The 19,716-nt window shown below is 41.5% G+C and overlaps 2 protein-coding genes across 2 annotated transcripts in view; both read left to right on the forward strand.

The window, feature by feature from the left end:
- The first annotated feature begins 1,284 nt into the window (after positions 1 to 1,284).
- Positions 1,285 to 9,295, forward strand: LOC311258085 (uncharacterized protein). The gene is made up of 14 exons (XM_084354131.1): positions 1,285 to 1,385; positions 1,733 to 1,797; positions 2,270 to 2,331; positions 2,614 to 2,740; positions 2,963 to 3,073; positions 3,177 to 3,280; positions 3,437 to 3,595; positions 3,760 to 3,901; positions 4,376 to 4,517; positions 4,754 to 4,877; positions 5,992 to 6,068; positions 7,098 to 7,512; positions 7,691 to 7,973; positions 8,318 to 9,295. The coding sequence occupies exons 1-14, from the start codon at positions 1,321 to 1,323 to the stop codon at positions 8,782 to 8,784; spliced, it is 2,343 nt and encodes a 780-aa protein (XP_084210257.1). The 5' UTR covers positions 1,285 to 1,320; the 3' UTR covers positions 8,785 to 9,295.
- A 397-nt stretch (positions 9,296 to 9,692) lies between these two features.
- cpamd8 (C3 and PZP like alpha-2-macroglobulin domain containing 8) overlaps positions 9,693 to 19,716 on the forward strand; it is a 44,215-nt gene continuing 34,191 nt past the window's right edge. The window contains exons 1-15 of the mRNA XM_084355684.1: positions 9,693 to 10,374; positions 12,141 to 12,292; positions 12,766 to 12,788; positions 13,348 to 13,513; positions 13,873 to 13,925; positions 14,537 to 14,554; positions 15,629 to 15,683; positions 15,890 to 16,003; positions 16,562 to 16,646; positions 16,752 to 16,860; positions 17,105 to 17,332; positions 17,488 to 17,658; positions 17,749 to 17,877; positions 18,037 to 18,235; positions 19,149 to 19,324. Of these exons, the coding sequence (XP_084211810.1) occupies positions 10,289 to 10,374; positions 12,141 to 12,292; positions 12,766 to 12,788; positions 13,348 to 13,513; positions 13,873 to 13,925; positions 14,537 to 14,554; positions 15,629 to 15,683; positions 15,890 to 16,003; positions 16,562 to 16,646; positions 16,752 to 16,860; positions 17,105 to 17,332; positions 17,488 to 17,658; positions 17,749 to 17,877; positions 18,037 to 18,235; positions 19,149 to 19,324 (1,764 nt within the window). The 5' untranslated portion in view covers positions 9,693 to 10,288. The remainder of the gene's footprint in view (positions 10,375 to 12,140; positions 12,293 to 12,765; positions 12,789 to 13,347; positions 13,514 to 13,872; positions 13,926 to 14,536; positions 14,555 to 15,628; positions 15,684 to 15,889; positions 16,004 to 16,561; positions 16,647 to 16,751; positions 16,861 to 17,104; positions 17,333 to 17,487; positions 17,659 to 17,748; positions 17,878 to 18,036; positions 18,236 to 19,148; positions 19,325 to 19,716) is intronic.

A 19,716-nucleotide genomic window follows, 5' to 3' on the forward strand; every position in this document is an offset into this window, starting at 1 on the left:
ATTAAAATGCTACATATAAAACACAATAATACAGAACAGCTATTCAAACACAGTGCGCCCCTGAGGAAAAACAACCACATGCCTACTTCACCATATTCCTAATGATGCCCTTTTAATTCATCGTCTTATGCTAACGTGTTTAATTTTAGATCTCTTCGCAAGTTATTCCATGATCCAGGTGCATAGTATGAAAATACAGCTTTGCCCAAATCTGTTAAAACCAGGTGTAGATTAAGAATCAACCACTTGAAGGAGCATAGCTGGTAACTCTCAGAGCTAAGACAGAGAGGGGTACAGAGGTAAATTGGAAGGTTACCCAGTATCATAATTAAATATACCAGTGCTGTGTCTGTGAAAAGTCAGTGACGTTCAACCAAACAAAAAATGTGGAGGCACAGGTGGCACCAGGAGGGGGGCTTGCTCCTCATGGATGCCCCTATGGTAGATTATGGTATAGATGATAAAGTGCCCTCTAGGGTGCCCTAGCAGTGGACAAAACGTGGTGAAATGCATTTCGTGACTGGAAATATGTCATGAATTTCTGCGCGATGGTGCCCCACTGCATACTGCTGGTGGCTTATAATTTTTTTCGCCCCTGGCCCTCAAACATCCTGAGTGAGAAAGTATGGGTAGAATCCAGGGAAATAAAAAAAAATCGAGGCAGAATTGCCAAATACAAAACATCTGTCATAATAAACCAAAAAGCAGAATACTCTCCCTTGTTTATCAAAATAAGAGAAATAATATCACAGAGGTTTCATAAAAATAACATGGATTTTTCTTAAAAGACTATAGCCTATAAGTGATATCATGAATAAATAAATGTGACAAAAAATATAATAAATAGATATTTTTGCTTTAATTTCCCTTTGTATTTATTTACTTCTGTATTAATTCAAGTATGTATTTACAATCCCATTTAATTTTCCTTTTAATTTAATAATGTATTCACTTTTATTCATGTTTTTATTCATGTCTGATTTTGGCAGCTTCAGTCCTCCATATAAGAGTTCTGTAAGGACCTTACAGAACTCTTATATGGAGGACTGGACCATGGACTGCAACAAAACATGGCAGCAATGGACCAAAGACAAGCAAGTCCTCTGGGGACACGACTGGTGTTTTCTTACTTCAAACACTTGTAAGATTATTTACTACCATCACTGTGACCGATCACACTCCGGTACAGTAGATGTCAGCATGCAGGCTTCCGTAGGCGTTGCAGTCATGTTGACGAAGAAGAGGAGCGGAACGGAAGTGTCAGCTCTTGTTTTTCCCGGACTACAAAAAAGGCGTGCAGGCGGTTTCCTTCAAAACATTATGGCGTCGAGACGAAAAACAACAGTGCCAAGTAGTTTAAAAAGTGTCTCCACTGACGCTAAAAGGTAGTGCTCAATGTATTTTTGTCTATCTTCAACGCGACTGTCGTGTATTTGTCAGATTTCTGGCCAGTTTGATTTTATGAGAATTAGACGTAGAGAAGACCCAGTCAGAGTCTTTTTAGTTAACACGCTATTTTATCTTTTATTTAGCAGTAACTTCATTTTTTTTATACTGCTAGACCAGCCATTATGCCTATAAGTAGGTTATAGAAGCAAGTAAATGTACACGCCTCTTGTGGTGTTGTGATTTGTGACATCTTGACAGTAGCTAAGCTAACTGTAGCTTAGCTCCAGGGTTCCGCTCCTCTAAATAAATCAAAGGTTGACGGCTCATTTTTGTTTGTTTTCAGCTCGAAAACTGTGAACAATGCTACTAAAGCAAACAACAGTGGAGCTGGGAAGAAAAGTGTCAAACGTAAGTATTCGTATAGGTTTACGAAACTAGTCTGAACATAATGTTAATATAACATAATATAACATGAGACATACCTGTCTCTCAGAAGTTCATCTACAGGATTACCTTTTGGCAGTGATGAAATGTAACTAAGTACATTTACTCAAGTACTGTACTTTGTACTTCTGCTTCTTTTATTTTACATGAATATTTATTATGAAAATTCAGCGTTTCTTTTCAATAGCTTCCACGTCATGTGACCCAGTGACTCCAGACTAATCCTCCAAACTTAAAACTGATATTCTGTTTTGTGCCGTCACCCTGAAAGCTATGAAATATTTCATGCATGTTTGTAAATGTGCTCATCGTGTAAATTTACTCATCTTGACCTGCTTCTCATATGAAATATACATAGATATGTTGAATTAGGGCAAACTAAGTTTAATAATTTTTCATTTTTTATTTCTTTATTAATATCTCAATGAATCTTTAGCATCTGGGACTATTGTCAAGTCTCGATATATGCAGGCTGCTGAGAAGACATCTCTTTCAAAGGTAATGCTATTTCTTGTGTTTTTCTGTTTTCACCTTACATACATAAATAAAATTTCAAAATGCTTAGTTAAATAATGATAATATCACCCTCTTTTGTTTGTGCAGCTCGCGTCTTAAAATAAGAACTGCTGTAAATCTCCTCCGCACTATATCTGGTCATATACTGCCCCCTATGTTCCCCCTAAATTCTGGCCATATTTTAAAAATTACACCTGTAATGTTGTTGTTGTTTTTCCTTGTCATACTGTTGCTGTCACACATTTGCACTCCTTTGTCTAACAGAGTAATTCGCTGACAAATGAGTCCATGGCTGCGCCGCCGAGGCCTTCCTCACCGAAACCCAGTGGTGTCAAACCAAAGGTGGGCACTCCACCAAGACGCTCATTGGCCCCACAGGCTCTAGCAGCATGTAAGTATTTCCTAAAGTGTTCATTGTGAATGTGCATTCTCACAATTGTTTATGATAGGAAACTGCATTTTTCACTTTGATAATGTAAATTTAAATCAAATGAGTATGGTAATTGTCATATACTCTACTAGCAATTATATTAACCTCCAATTTTTCGTAATGGCTACAGTTTATTGTTGATACTTGGATTGTGTATGATTATAGCTATTATCTTCCTTACAGCAAGGATGTCATGTGACACTGAACCGTCACTGCTTGGGAGAAGTATTCTACAATCCACTTTCTCAGATGGACACTGCCATCGACCAGATTTTGATATTTCAGTTATTAAAGGTAAACTGATTTAAGGCCCTGTGATGATAGTTATTATTTACTAATGTGGTTGTCCTTTAACAGCTAACTTTAAAAAAAATATATATATATTTTTTTCTCTTAGATAAAACAGTGATTGAAAAAGCAGTTGAACCTGAGAGAAATCCAGAGAATGAGAAGAGGCAACTTGAGATGCATACATTCCTCCTGGCCTACCTCACAGCTAAAGTAAGTCTCTCAGTGTATCTGATGTGCTGGAAACAGTGATTTTTTAAATAAAACACTGAGTAGCTTTTAGTGACTTGTCCACTGTGCTCTGTGGGGAATAAACATGTCTTCATGCTGTGAATGATCTGACTCCATCTTTTTAATGTTTGACTTAAGATGGAGAGCAATACTGCGAAGCTCAAGGCCGAGGCTGAGGCAAGGATCCTGCAGGAGATGGAGGAAGAAGAGGCATTGCATAATGAGGTTCAGGAGAAGAAGCGCCAGTACCTCCTCATGGAGAAGGAAAGGATAGTGAATGAGATGCTGGATTTGCAGGTCAGGAGTCAACCTTCATTGTAGTGACCTTTTTAAAATGTGGCCCGTTTTAAAAATTCTGTCCAATGTCCGATCAAAAAAAAGCTGTTTTATAATGTGTTTTTTGAAAAGTATTTTAAATGTAAAAATTCATGATTCTGACTGATATTTATATTTTTTATCAGATTGCTGCACTGACTCCTGTGGCTGAAGCTGCCAAGCAGTTCACAAAAGACTACAAGTCTTTTGCCACAGCTGTTGACACCACCCGACATGAGCTGCCTGTCAAGAATTTCTACATTGACGGGGACCGAAGGGAATTTCTAGGTTGTTATTACTATGTTTAAAAGTTGATTGAAAAGTTAAAGTTACACAGAACTGAACACTGTAAAAGTAATCAGGACTGTGTGTCACTGCAAACATAAGATAACAATTTTTAAAAAATCTGATACGTTCTCTGACATTGGTAAATTCTAATTAGTGCATGGAAAATATCTGATATTACCTTTTTTCATCACAGTCCTGTGCCCTACAAAACAGTATACAAATATAGAAATCTCTAATGTAGATAGCCAGCATTATCCTGACTATGGCAGACTTTGGTGTTTGCTCCTGGATTTTGAGGATTTGTTACATAAGCTGATTTCAATTAGAATAATCTCTTTTAATTACTGCATTATTATTGTACCAGTGTATGCTCTTGTAAACAGCAAATGACCCATATTTTATGTATTTTGCTGGAACTGATGATAAATGTTATGTTAATCATAGCCACCTGTATCTTATCTCCATCCATTTTAGATAAAGCTGAGGCTTGCCTGAAGGAGAGTGAGAAGTTGCTGGTGGAGTGCACAGAGGGCGATTATAAAGACAACAGCACTTCTCTTGAGTGCCTAAGGGACATGAAAATGACATCAAAGGATATCAGTCAGCAAGTATCAGGGTAGGCGCACCTATAAATAAACCTGGTAAAATTGAATATATTATCTGCTCTATGTTTCACTGCATGACTGTTTTTTCATAACTGCTCATGACAACGTATTGGTGTTTTTTGTTTTTTTTTGCATATATGTGGCTGAAAAATAATTATACCTTGGCAAGTATTCAGTGGCACCTAAAATGCATCCTGAGTGACAAGGCTGGACTTGTGCTTAAAAAGTGGCGTTTCTCTTTTCTTAGGGCATTTTCAGAGCTGCTGGAGATGTCATCGTTGGTCTGCCGCCACACAATCCATGTCCAGCAGTCCACAGAGGAAGAACGGCTTGGCACTGCCAGAACCCAAGAGCTCTATTGTCTCAAACAGTGACGGATCACCATACAGCATGGGATACACAGTACATGCACTTTGCATACCCCTCCACCCCAGATTTCCCCCAGTTTGGATTTATTTGTGCCATGTTTGTTGTTTTTTTATGTAAACTGTCAGAAATTTTTTTCAGCGTCGCTATTATGAAATATTGCAAATGTTGAACAATGACTGATACTGTTTTGTAGCTGCAAGAATGAAAATAAAAATGAACCGTCAACATGGGCATTTTATTGAGCAGCAGCAATATGCAGCAAGGTGGTATTCTAGTTTTATGTTGTGTTAAACACAGCTGCAAAACACCTAAATCTGAATGGATTTTACATAACCAATTCATGAGAACAGTTTTTAAGAGTTGTTCATGAACAAGTTTCTTGTTACCTAAATATTCCTGATGTTTTGCACCCAGATCCATGAATTATCCCCTGAAAAATTAACAAAAATGTCCAAAAATACACTGTTAAAGGGGGAATATGTAGTTTTCGAGAAGAAATTCAAACTCGGAAGAATATGTTTTTTCCATAACTGAATAAACAAGCTGTTCTCAGAGGAAAATAAGGTCCCCAGAACACTGTTTGAAGCTAGAATGGTGGCAGGGCCCGCCACATATAAACAAAGTAAAACAGTATGAAATTGTGTTGTTCTTTAAGACCAGTTTGTTTATTCAGTCATGAGAACAAAGAGTTTGTTCAGGCATTAAAAAAAATCGGACAATGAAGATCTCTCTCTTTTTACGTTTAAAATTTCTTCCTCAAAATTAAATAGTGCACCTTTTAAAGAAAGTATGAAAAAAATCCCTTCATCCGGGTCCACACCAAATGTTAATGGGGTGATTTTCTGGACTGAGACTCATCCTCCATCAAAGTTTCATGGATATTCATCCAGTAGTTTTTGTTTAATCCTGTTGACAAACAAACAGACGGGTGAAAATTTAACATCCCTGGCAGAGGTAATACATTTAATGATCTGATAAAGAGGATGCCTTCAACTGTTGTAAACCATCGCGGCCTGTTCCGGATGTGACGTTACACCAAAACAACAATGACGCATTTTTATTGGACGACGCTGGAAAGTGACGACCGGTCTGTTCAGAAAGACCAATGAACCGCAGGAGAGCTCCTCGACGCATGTAAGGACAAGGGATTTATTTCACATATATCTAACATTTCGTAGAAAATGGCTTCCAAAGTGAGCTTTTTTGTCGTATGTTGTCGTTTTTCTTTGTGTAACTTGAGTATTGTTCGATTACAGAAACGCTATTCGCACGTTAGCTCTCGTTGGTAGCTAGCTAACTGTCGTAGCTAGCTATAATCATACACATGTCTATGTTTATAACTACTAGACATTAGCCTGGCAGTGAACTCACCACCACTACAAGCCTCTAACACCTATGTTATAGTGGATACCAGCTACAAACTAACAACTGGTTAAAAGTTGGTATCGCGTCCTCTGTTTAATCACTTCAGAAAATACAGTAAACAAATCAAAGAGATCAGACAGAGCTAGCATGACACTTATTACACTGTTTTTCAGATTCAGTTTTGTTTATGGAAGATATGGACTAACTTAATATTGACTTAACATAGTTATGAGATACGATATGACTTTATTGATGACTCATTTCACCTTGTACAACCAAGAAGAAGGACAATTGCACTGTGTAACTGCACCCATACATGTAATAAACACATTGTGTGTAGTTGTACAAAACTACAACAGAATGAAAGTGTGTTGTCCTTTAACATTAGTTTGTTTATTCAGTCATGAAAACAAAGAGTTTGTTTTGTTTAGTTTGTTTAGGCATAAAATAACAATCAGTCAATTAAGATCTTTGTCTTCTGATTAAAATTTCCTCCACAAAATTATATAGTGCACCTTTAAGCTTATGTGAAAATTTCTGTCTTTATGTGTCAATCAGTGATCTACTGAAAGCACAGGAGGTTGGGAAAATGTGATTTGCATTCCGTAAACTAAGATAAAGGTAACTATTAAATTAAGCTTTTGTTAAATTAATTAATAACTTAATTAAAAATGTGACCGTACCCAGTTAAAGCAGAACGGAGTATGTCAAAGCAGTCATGTGTCAGTTGGTACAGGTTGTCAGTTGGCAAGGAGGGCCACCACACAAGAGAAAAACAGTGCTCCTGAATGTTTATTGTATCTGATCCTTAACAGAATTAATTTTCCACTAATAACCAACCTGTTTCCCTCAAGCAGCTCTCATTCTCAGAGGAGAGATGCACCAACTGGAGGATACTGTAGACAGAGGAGTCAAGAGCAATGGCGAGGCCAAGACAAAGCACAGGTGAGAGAGGAGGAGGATGAGAAACGTCAGCAGCAAGGGAAAGAGACAGTGCCCCGGGGGGCCTGCCATACCATGTGCCCTGCTCGCGAGCTGCGGGACCGTGAGGCACAGAACCGCCTTCACCGTTTTGAGGTGGTGGCGGGCATGGAGAAAGTTCGACGGCCCAGGGGAGACCCCTTGCGTGCAGTGAAAGAGTATTCCAGACCAGCAGCTGGGAAAGACTCGACGAATCCCTATGACCTCCGTCCACCTGCTGTGTTACTGAAAACTGTGTGTTACCTCATTGATGACATCACTGCCTCCCCTCACCTGCATCCTTGGACTGAGGCTAGTAGTATTTACATATCATTTTCCTAGTCACCAGTTTCATAATATTGATCCTGACATGGCTAATTAGTTACAAAGAACTAAGAACCCTGTAACATTGAAGTTGCAATCATGAATACACATAAATAAAACTCTTCACAATGTATACCTTTTTCTTAAAGAGTAACTTGTCTTCCAGGTGTACAGCTTCGTCTTTGATCGACTGCGTGGAGTGAAGCAGGACATGATCATCCAGAGGGTGTCTGGGTTGGACTGTGTGGCCATTTTGGAGCGGACGGTGCGGTTCCTCATCTATGCCTCTTATCGGCTTTGTGGTGAGCCCCTGCGGCTGTACGACCCGCGAATCAACGACACACACCTACAAGAGAACTTGAGCTGGCTGTTGGATTGCTACGCAACTGGAACAGGCTCACATCCTAACCAGGAAGAGTGCCAGGCTCTTGGTCTCCTATACAACTTAGGTTGGTTTTTATGTTTAACTTGAAAAACATATTGCGTTTATGCATTTGCGTGCATGTCTAGGCATCATATAAATTATAGAAAAATATGCAATAATCATTAGCAACAAAGAGTGTAGCCCCAGTCAGTGGTTTTCACATAGAACGAGGAGAACGATGATCTTTCTCTTCTGATTAAAAAACTACATAGTGACCTTTAAGGCAGGTGAACTGGAGTCTGAGATATATGAAGATTAAAAATGTATATAATATATAAAGGGTGGTCACCTGAAAGATGAAGTTGAAGTTCATCTAACATGATTAGGATCATTTCTTCATGCTTGTTTTCTTTCCTTCGTCTGCCCCAGGTTCAGCTCGAGCCTCGCAGCACATCATGGAGCTCCCTGAGCGGCTCCGCAGCTCCCCTGCCGTCACACTCGCTCTGTCCATCAACAGAGCTTTCCTGGAGCGAAACCCTGTACGTTTGCTCCGATTGGCTCAGAGGTTGAACTTTATGCAGAGCTGTGCTCTACACCGTCACCTGGCGGCCTGCCGCCGAGATTTGCTGCTAATATACAGCCATGGATACAGCAGCCGCAACTGTCGCTTTCCTCTTGACAGACTTGCTCAGCTTTTGTCCTTAGACACATTGCCCGCAGCCCATCTCTGTCAGGCGTATGGACTGGAGGTGAACCAGGAGAACCAAGTGGTTTTCTCCAAAGCTGGGTTCGCAGAGCCTGCACAAGGAGACCTGCACTGCAATCTGTATCACAACATAGTGGCTGAGAAACAAAGAGACCTCACCATTGGGAACATCATTCACGGTTGCGCTTGAGACAAATGTATGGAGCAAATCAGCAACACAGCTAATGTGAGGCTCTATTTGTATTGTAAGGGAAATGATCATATTGCTTTTGTCACTCCATGGGTAGACAACAGTGCAGCTGCTCTGTCATGTGGTTTAATCTTTGTATTTCTTTTATTGTGGATTTGAGCCTCAGGGTTTCCTTCAACGGTGCCCAAAGCCAGTACGTTTTCCCAATGAATTCTTTAGATCAATCATGTTCAACACAGGGGTCGGGGTTGTCGTTAAGCTAAAGGTCTGCCTAGTTTTCCTGAGAGAGACCGAGCTCAGAAAACGTCTTCCCTCTTGGATCTGAATGTGCTTGTTCATCCTCATGCACTCGTTGCCTGATTTACTTTAAGATGTGAATAACTGTTACGTTGTTACTGGCTAAATGATGTTTTAATGTCATACTGTATTTCAGAAAACCTGCTGTGAAACAGTGTTCAATCATTTTTATCAATGCAGTACCTCAGATTTCAATAAATTTTTCTACATTAAATGTTTTGGTTCTTTTATCTCAACTTTGCTGCATTTAAACTCATTTGCCACTTGAGGGCAGCAGATATCTGTAAAGGGGGGACCTCCTCCTCAATGCACTCCAATAAGTAGGAGAAAAGTAAGTGAATAAAATTGAGATAATCCTGTTTAAAGTGTTTATTTTGTGGGGTTTTTTTTTTTTTTTTTTACCCTGTGCTTTCCAGTTTGGCAGTCTTGTGTTGTTTTCCAAGGAAGGAAACTAGCTGTGGCTGGAAGTGAGCTGAGGCAGAAGTATGTGAAATGTGCAGGTTATTTAAAAAAGGTCTGAGCTGCAGCAGGCTCCTCACACACACACACACACACACACACACACACACTGGGGTTAGTCATGCTCTCGCAGCACAGAAGTGAGAGGAGGTATTGAAGTGAATGAAGCGCAGACTGACGCCGATCGCCTCCCGGAAAGAAGAGAGGGGGGGAAAAAAGAAACAGATCCACCGACTTGAAAGAGATCACCAGGAACAATCGGGGAAGCGAGAAGTTGCAGGGATTTTTTTTTTCTCTCTCTCCCTCCATGTCAAACATTGCTTTACAGTGACATTTGCGAGCTTGAAGTGGGAGGACGCTCACAATTTGTAATGCTGAAATATGAGAGAACGGAACCGGGGCGGGTGAAGGCACATGGGAGAGGACTGTCCGTGTACTCTGGGCTCTAAGAGAAAAAAAAAAAAAAAAAGAAAAACACACACACGGTTTGCTTGGAACAGGATTTGACGAAGTGGGATGATTACAAAAAAGTTGATCTTTGGTTCCGGACGAAGCTCTGCGCGCCTATCACGCCAAGCAAGCAACCTCAATGGATAGATAGACTGAGAGGGCTGCAGACACAGACTGTTCAAGTTTCATTTAACTTTTTCATCAGAGTTGGAAGATCCGACCTCCTTCAAGAGAGAGAGAGAGAGAGGAGGGGAGGGGGAGCCGATAATCCAGCATTATCTCGGTTACTGAGGCCAAAATGTTGCGGTTGTCTCTGACAGCTTTGAGTCTTTCATGGACTTTGTTCATCTGCAACGTGAGCAGAGCTTATGCACAAGAAAGACTGTAAGTAGCCTGTGTTTGCATGCCTTGTCTCTGAAGTGGAGTGGAGGTGCTTTAACCTCAATGCAAGCACTTCCGAGGCTCACTATGGAGAATGTAATCATTTTAAAACACTCAAGTCAGACAAGTCAGTGTATGTGCAAGGTAGCTTTTTGTGGCAAAGCATCAGTAATGTTTGATGTGCTGTTTTTGATTGTGTGTGAATACATGTGTCATTACAGATGATGACATTGCAATGAGTTTACTATTCACTGATGTAGTGATATGTTGAGAGATAACCTGCACTGCAGCTTTCAGAGAGGTTTTCTAATGCCGATTTAAAGGCGTCTACTTTATTTTACCCCTTCATTACCAGGGGATTTAGAGGTAAAGTGGAATTTTGCCATCCACCAGCTGCTTCAGAGCTAAATCTGACCTTAGGAGTTGAGATTTTTATAGTATAAAGTTCAGGGAAGAGGGATTGGTTGCAGCTCTGGCAGAAACTGCTGTCAAATGCAGGCTTGATTCACAAAAGAGAGCTTAAATCTATCATTAAGTTGTAAATCACTGAGGGTGAAATTTGGGCAAAAAAAAAAAAAAAAGAAAGAAAGAAAAAAAAGTCAAAGGCTAAGAGCATAAAATCATGTGACTGGACTAAAAAGAACTGACTGCTAAAAGACTGTTTAAAAAATCCTAATCAGGCACTGAGCAGCTCTCAGCTGAGGAGGAAAGTTGGGTGAAAACAATGAGAACTTGAGTACATCAAGCCATGTGACTGAAATAAGCATGGTCTCCACCACCTGATCCAGGCTCATCCAAGAGCTGGTTAAACTCACTGTAGATCAAACGCGCAGAGTCAATTTCCTCGTATTATCTTCCTTCTCCCGAAGCCTTATTTTCCAGGGGATTTTCTCATGACTTTCTCTCTCAGGAACTGCAGATGCCTCCGGCTGTAATGCTGTAGTACTGTAATGCCAACCACCTGATCCTTCTCTCAGGCATGCAATTGGGTTTGTGCTCAAGGCTTTGCTCACTCCTAATTTGTGTGATCTTCGGTTAAGTTTTCAGGGGGCGAGTCGGCCTATTTGCCTTAGAAATTAGAGTCGAAATGACCGGGTCAGGTCCGGTCCAGGTACGTCAGCACTCTTCTGCTTTAGTTATCACAAGAGCACTTATTATTCTATCTTTGTTACCTGAGAGATGGAGCCCCTCTGCGCCAGATGGCATATTCGTTCATCCTTATAAAACTTTAAATTGGGCTCTTCTTCTCCACACTGTTGATAAGCATCAAAGAGTGACCTTTGCTCTGTGACCTCAGCGACAGGCTCCTTCCTTCAATTAAATGTCAGAGCGACTGCGTGGAATCTCAGTTGTTACTTTTTCAAAACAGACGCCAAGGTTCTGTCAGAGGTGCCGGACCACCCAGCGAGCAGAAAGCTCATTGGCTGACAGGTAACTGTGTCCCTGGTAACCAGTGCAATTAAACCCGATCTCTCTGCGCAGATCCATGTGGAATGCCCCTGTTTGTATGTTGTTGTGTGTCAGGGAGAAACACGACTTCTTACCTCAGGATCAGGAGTGGGAAGTGGTCTCAGTGCGCCTAAACGCGGAGCAGTGATGCCCTTCACGTTATTGCACATGTTGGCCTCTGTCCTCCTTGTGTCTCTTTGTTCTCTGACCTTTGACCTCTTACTTTACCTCCTGCCACCACCTCTCCTCCTGCTTTGCCACTTCTACTTGTTCTCCTCCTCTGTGTACTCTCACCCCCCGCCTCTGCTCTCTTCTCTCAGGGGCTACTTGGTCGCCGCACCCTCCGTGTTCCGAGCAGGCGTGGAGGAGAGCGTGAGCGTAACCATCTTCAATGCGAAAGCAGAGACGCGCGTCCAGGTGCAGCTGTCGGTGAAGGGGCAGACGGTCGCCCACAGCCACGGCTCGGTGCTCGGTGAGAACAAATTCTGAAGCTGAGGTTACGTTGGCACGGTGCATCACTTACTTGCACTAACAAGTTGAGCTATGAGACCCCCCCCCCCCCTTTTGTGTGATTTATTCAAAGGATGTTGAGATCACACGTAGATTGAAGTACACACATAACGTAACGATGATCCTGCTGCCCTCACTGTGAGCTCCTGACCAGCTCTGCTTTTTCATAGACATTATCTTTGATTGGAGGCATCAGCTCAGCCCACCCCCACCAGCCACTCAGTGTATACAGTGTGTGATTTGTTTGACAGCACCGTTAATAGATGGTGCTCGCTCTACCTCACAGTGGCACAGAGACAGGCTACAGCTGGATTTCCTGCTAACCCAGGGTGAACTCAGCCACAGTGTAGCAGCTCTTACTGGATATTAATCGCATTATACAGATGTTCATGCAGATTTAACCACATTCATTACCTCTCTCTGTTTCTGTTTCAGACAAAGGCACCATCAAACTGAAGGTGAGTCTGCGACTGTGTTTTTGTTTGCGTTTTGTTTCCTGCAGTGTGCGCACGCCGCTTTCTGTTTAGCGGTGACAGCTGCACAGTAGTGAGAGCCTCTTGTCCGCTGTGTGCACATTCCTCAGGCAACATGCAAATCAACACTAACGTTATTTGTAATGCAACATCTGTCTCTGCTCATTCATTGGGAATAAGGTAACAGCCTCAATGTAATATGCAACAGCTGTTGACATGCATGTATGGTCCGCCGCCCCCGAAGGCTGGAATAGATCAATCTAGTGTACACAACTCGAATCTTCCCCTCTGTCTCTCCCCTCCCTGTAACCTCCACCCTCATTCTCGTGAAATACAGTCATGTGTAGCGTGATGTGTTATAGCTCGGCATCTTCCTCTGCCGTTCTTTTTCTCGTGCTGGACCTTTTGTTCCACGAGAAAGCTCAATCAAGGTGAATGATTTCGAGTTGTGTACAACATTTCAAAAGCCCTCCCCGTTTTGACCTCGTTTTCTTTCCAGTAAATCCGGCACTGATCCTCTTTGTGTTTGTGTATTTGCCACTAGGTTCCCTCTGGGCTAAGAGGCCAGGCACATCTGAAGGTGTGGGGGAACCGTCACCTCACGGAGGGAGGCTACATCTTCCACAACTACACCACCGTCACAGTAGAGAGCAAGGGCACGGCCGTCTTCATCCAGACCGACAAGCCCGTCTACAAACCCAAACATAAAGGTTCCCTCATAGTGCGCCTGGTAGTTAAACAGTTAAACCTCAACTCTCTGCATTTCTGCGCAGAAATGCAGAAAGTTGAGGTTCATGAATGTGATTGATGAGCCAAAAGAGGTTGACGCTGAAAACCAAAGATGTTAATAATTGCTGTGATTATGTGATTTTGATCCTGGCAGTATTTTTAATCCATCAAATGAATTCAGGCAGTCAATTTAATCAATTCGGCCGAGCAAAAGTTTTCTAGAAATTGGTCTGTGATAGACCAGAAATTGATGTTGCTCTAGATGTTGTTTATATGCACGAAGAACCTCCTGTTAAACCTGCTGTATTTAACAATGCTGTGTTTCTTTCTCTGCTTTTAGTGCTCATCAATGTCTACACAGTCACCCCCGACCTGAGGCCAGTAAATGACAAGGTAATTCAAAATGTATCTCGTGTTAAAACTAATGAAGGTACACCCTCCGAACACATGCCTAAAAACCTATAAACATTACACACTACTCACAAAAACAATAAAGAATTGGTTGTTAATCTTTAGTCAAACTGAATGTGAGGATTTGTGGCAAAAAAAAAAAAAAATCTGAATGACCAGATCTCTGCTTATACATTCACCTATTTTCCATGTCACCTCTGCAATAGAGTGAAATAATATTTAGCACGAACATACTTTTCCATCTCTAATTGCTGGGATTAAGAGGAGAAACCCAGCCTCCCGTGAGTGCAGAGTAATGTACAGTTACCTATTTACAGAAGCCAAGCTCGAGTCATTCCTCTTGGAATGTCAGCAATGGCTCCAAATATACTGTGCAACTGTGCAGACAGACGGTTTATTGATGTTTGCAGCTATAAAGGTCTGCTGCTGGTAAAACGCAATACTCACTTTCACAGATGGATGATTGTTGGATAAGGAAGGAGTGGGGAGAAATGTTGCGACGACAGGGATAGGATCGTCTCTGGGCTTTACAGTCTGTGTCTGATTCATTACATCTTGTGCTTTTTTTTTTCTCTTTATGTTTTTTTTTGCAGATCGAGGCGTATGTTTTGGTGAGTGGAAGCTGCTGGGACCACCCAGGGGGACAGTGGCAATTTTAGTTCCCAGCCCGGTCGGAGATTACAGAGCAGAAGTCAGGGCAGCTCACCTAGATAACAGGGTGCTCTTTGGAACAGTAGAAGGATAAACAACATAAAAGGAACCTCTTCTCTTCTCTTCTCTTCTCTTCTCTTCTCTTCTCTTCTCTTCTCGTTTTGCAGATCTTGAGACGTTTCTAGGTCAAAAACAACCTAATTACTTCTTCATAAGAGGCTTAGGGAAGCCCACACATGACTTGTAGTTAATGTAAGGCACATCAATGTTGCACACAGCTTGCCCTGCACTGCTCTTTCCCCACCCACATGCCCACAGACACACCTGGCCGAGATCTACACTCTTCTAGTTTACTACTTTTTTTTTTTTTTTTTTTACCTGCAGCCAGCGAATCACCTGAGGAAAAGCTGTAAAAGTATTTTGACAGCTGTCTGAAAGAGGAGCCAGGTCTCTGGGTCAAGTTCAGTTCAAGGACTGTTAGACCTGTCTTAACAATTGCCATATATGAGATTCCCTTTGAACATACAGTAGTTTGAAACTTAAAGGGCAACTCCACCAATTTTACAAATTAAAGTGTGTTTACAGGTCTTGGGGAGTTCTGCTTCATATGTGGAAAAAGTAGTATAAAGCCTTTTTGTGGCTCCAGAAATGTAATCTAATAAATTGCCTCCAGTAATGCCGTTTGGTGGCTGAGTTGCATTGTGGGTAATGTAGGCACCAGGTTTTGAAGAATCACTTTTGATCATTTGTCCATAATGAGTCCAACAATGCAATCTTGCTTTTCAAAACCTGATACCTACACTACCTACAATGCAACTTAGCCACTGAGTGGCATCACTGGAGACAATTTATCAGATTACATGCAGCTTCCTCTGGAGCCATAAAAGGCTTTATACTACTACTTATATTCTACTTTTTCGCATGTACAGTAGTACTCCCCAAGACCTGTAAACACACTTGGTGGACTGGTGGATTTACCCTTTAAATGTAGAATGTGTAATCTTAACAGTGGCTTTTGAACTTTGACCCCTCAGGATCCAAGAGGATCCAGGATGGTCCAGTGGAAAGGTCTTAAATCCATCTGCTGTGGTGAGCCACGTCTTCTGTATTGTATTTGCATCATCACTGTGCAGCCTGTAAATTTTGACTGAGTTCATAAAGTTTGCACATGTACTGTAATTATATGCCTGTTCCTTTGATTCAGTTTTCTGTAATTGTCCTATCAGGACTGTATAATGTTAGTCACGTCAAGCAGACAGGCACTGAAGGTGAAACTACATTTCTCTGTCCTTTAGGCGTCGTGAACATGAGCTTCCCTCTGTCGGACCAGCCGGTGTTTGGAGAGTGGTTTATCTTCGTGGAGGCGCAGGGCCACACCTATAACATGTCGTTTGAAGTGCAGAAATATGGTGAGGCCACGCACATACAGTACAAGGGAGTTTGGCACAACAGTTTATAGCATTTGTTATCAAGTTTCTTTTATTTTATTCCTACATTTAAGCTGGTTAAAGGAGCAGTATGTGAGAATTGGCCAGTTGTTGTTGTCATACTTAAAACAAAAAGGGGCCAACATATCACCAGAGCTACAATTTTTGACTGGGAAACAATTTTTACATTACATGCAGTTGCATGTACCAGTGATATAATTTACCTTAAAATAGATTTGTGTGTGTGTGTGTGTGTGTGTTTGTATTACTGAAAGTGTGTGCATACATGAGAAAAGCCCTCTTTTTTGGCACTCTCAGGAATAGATGATTTCATAAAATTGGTATTGAAAAAAGTATTGTTCAAGAACAGTTATTGAAGTGTCGGTATCGGTATCAAAAAGTTTTTCTTACTAATTTTTTTTAATCTTAATTATTTAGTTAATTATTTAATGCACCAGAAAGGCTACTAAGGGCACAAATATGACAGAAAATACACCAAAAAGCAGAAAATGTGGTGATATTGTGTTACCTTCCTCACAGTGATGCCCAAGTTTGAGTTGGTGATCGATCCGCCGCGCTATGTCCGTGATCTGAACTCATGCGAGCAGGCAACTGTCAGGGCCAAGTAAGTCACCTGAAAATCAGCTTTGAATACATCTAAATATCTTTATCTTCTTGATTCACTGACCTTTGCTGCCTTGTAGAGGCCTGACGTGTCGATTTTGTACAGGTATACCTTTGGGAAGCCAGTGGCAGGGAAGCTGACAGTGAATATGACGGTGAATGGAGTGGGCTACTACCGTCATGAGATGGGCCATCCTGTGATTAAAACCATGGAGGTCAGTCTATTTATTCCTTGCTACAATGCTCCTGTGTATGACTTTAGCAGCTGACGATTAAGGCGGGCGTTGAAATAAAATGGTTGATTGTGTCATTTGAATTGTTTGAATTTGAATTGAACCATCTCTAAGTACTATTATTATCATACATACATTGTACATAATTATTATTATGGGTGCACCCCGGCACTAGAATTATGTTCCACCCGTTCGCAGTACCAGATCTTTCCTCTGCTGTTCTCAGATCAAAGGCTCTGCAAACTTCAGCCTGTGTGTGAAGGACATGATGCCCTTGGATGTAGCCGATCACTTCAGGGGCTCTGTGAGCATTTGGGCGTCAGTGACGAGTGTAGACGGGAGCAGGCAAACCACATTTGACGATTCAACACCCGTCCATAAGCAGCTCATCGATATCAAGTACTCCAAGGACACACGCAAGCAGTTCAAGCCTGGTCTGCCTTACAAAGGGAAGGTGAGGCAGCAAAATGTAGCTGTTGATACTGTATGTAATGCAACATACTGTTACAATTATCATCTGACAGGTGTTGTTGATTCATATTTACACTATTGGCTGCTTTTTGTAATTTCCCATCTGCTGTTTGTCAACCCTCTCCCTCTCCCCTGCAGATCGAGGTGACCTACCCTGACGGGAGTCCAGCTGATGGGGTGAGGGTGCGTGTCAAAGCAGAGCTGACCCCCAAGGACAACGTCTACACCAGCGAACTGATCTCCAAGGACGGTCAGGCCACCTTTGAGATCCCCTCCATCCCTACTGCTGCCCAGTATGTCTGGTTGGAGGTCAGTGGCTCTAGTAGCACAAGCAAGAAGGTCCTTCCAAGCAACTCTTGTATGTAAACTTAAAACATTTTTCTTTTTTGTTTGACATAGACCAAGGTGACATCCATTGATGGCAAGACAGTAGGAGACCAGTACCTGCCCAGCTACCTGTCTATCAGTAGCTGGTACTCCCCCAGTAGGTGTCACATCCAGATTCAGAGCCCCAGCGCCCCACTCAAGGTAAGCGCTGCCTAAATTTCCAGGCAAATTCCTTTGAGTGTACTGTAAGTTCAGCATCATTTTAGTTGTTTTATGGTCAAGCCTCATTTTGGACGATCACAGTGTCCTCAGTAACATACGGCATAATGTCAGCATAATTTCATCCCTCTGTGTGTGCAGGTTGGCCAAGAAGCAGAAGTCGCTCTCAAATCCACCTGCCCCTGTAACTTCACCCTGCACTACGAGGTGACATCGAGGGGGAACATCATCGAGTCAGGCCAACAATCAGCCAACCTGACAGTCTCGCACAGAGGAAAAAGGGCTACGGTCACCTTTGACAAGAACATCCACACTACCAACCTGCCTCCTTCTGCCTCGGGTAAGTATGTTTTTATCCCATAATTTAATTTAATCGATTAAGGATAAACAGAAAACCTATAGAGAGAGTGTACTCCAGTCCTTTTAGGATGTCTGTTATGTTTTTTGTCACAATAACTGCTTTTGTTAGATAATAATAATAAAGATATTGTCTGATAAATAATTGCAATAAATAATAGTGTTGTCATATTAGGACAATTATATGCCACAAAGGTAACACTCTACAATACCCATTATTAATAAATGGTAAATTTATAGTTAATTCAACTTTATTAGATAGTTATGTCACTGTAAACAACCAATGAAATGCTTTAAAAACATGTATAAAGATGATTCTTTACTATAAAGGTGCAACTTATGGGTGCACTGTTTGAAGCTAGAAAGGAGGCAGGGTCCGCCAGATATAAACAAAGTAAAATGAAAACAAAGAGAGTTTGTTTATTTAGTGTGTTTAGGCATAAAAAAATCAGTCAATCTTTCTCTGCTGATAAAAATGTCTTTCCCAAAAGCGCCCCTTTAACAATAACTATTAACTAAGTTTGATTAACTATACATTCAATTTATAAAGTGTTACCTTCAGTGGCATAAAATTGGTCTTAAAATGAAATAAATGTTTATCACAATTATTTCTGTCACAATATATCGTCCGACAGCACTCCAGGTGAATCTTAAAAAATATCTAAATGAAAACAAGACAAGGAGAACAATAAAAAAAGAAATGAAAAAACACTGAAGTGCTGCACCCATGTCTTATAATGGCAGAGAAAAGCCTGCTGTTTAATCCTGATAATGTTAGCTAAAGTGTTGGTGACATTGTTTTGTAAACAAACAAGTGTATAAACACAAAGAGCATTATTGAGGTCAGATAGGCTTCTTAAACACCGAATCAACCCACTTTGCTGTGTCCCTGTCAGGTGCTGCAGGCTCCTCCGCCCAGGCCGAGATGGACAGCTGTGTCTCCTACCTACGTTTCCCGGTTAGCCACAGCATGGCACCCCTCAGCCGTCTGCTGGTGTACTACGTGAGGGACAACGGCGAAGGTGTCACTGACAGTCTGCAAATCCCTATCCAGCCCGACTTTGAAAACCAGGTCTGCCTCGTCATGTAAAAAGTAGTGCAAAGCCGTATTCCTGCTCATTGGTTTACTCCACACAGAGGTGCTTTTATCTGTAACACCCTTTATTACCCTATCAACACACATAGGAGAACTGAGAGTATGTTTCTCGGCCAAACATTGCTGTTGTATATAAATTAGTTGTTATAAAAATAGTTTTATTATGCAACGATTAATAAAAACGTGGAACAAACACGGAGCCGTCTGTGTATACATTTTGGAGCTGAGCCCGAGTATCCATGCACCAGCTCCGTCCACAGTGTAATGTCTGTAAACAAACAGCTGTGTTGGCCTGGGAGAGCTCCCCAGTTCCTGCCTGCATTAGGTGGAGTTAACTCCCTGAAGTATTTACAGCTCCCTGGTATGCC

This window comes from Pagrus pagrus (genome assembly GCF_965226575.1).
Source record: "Pagrus pagrus genome assembly, chromosome: 6".
NCBI classification, from domain to species: Eukaryota; Metazoa; Chordata; class Actinopteri; order Spariformes; family Sparidae; genus Pagrus; species Pagrus pagrus.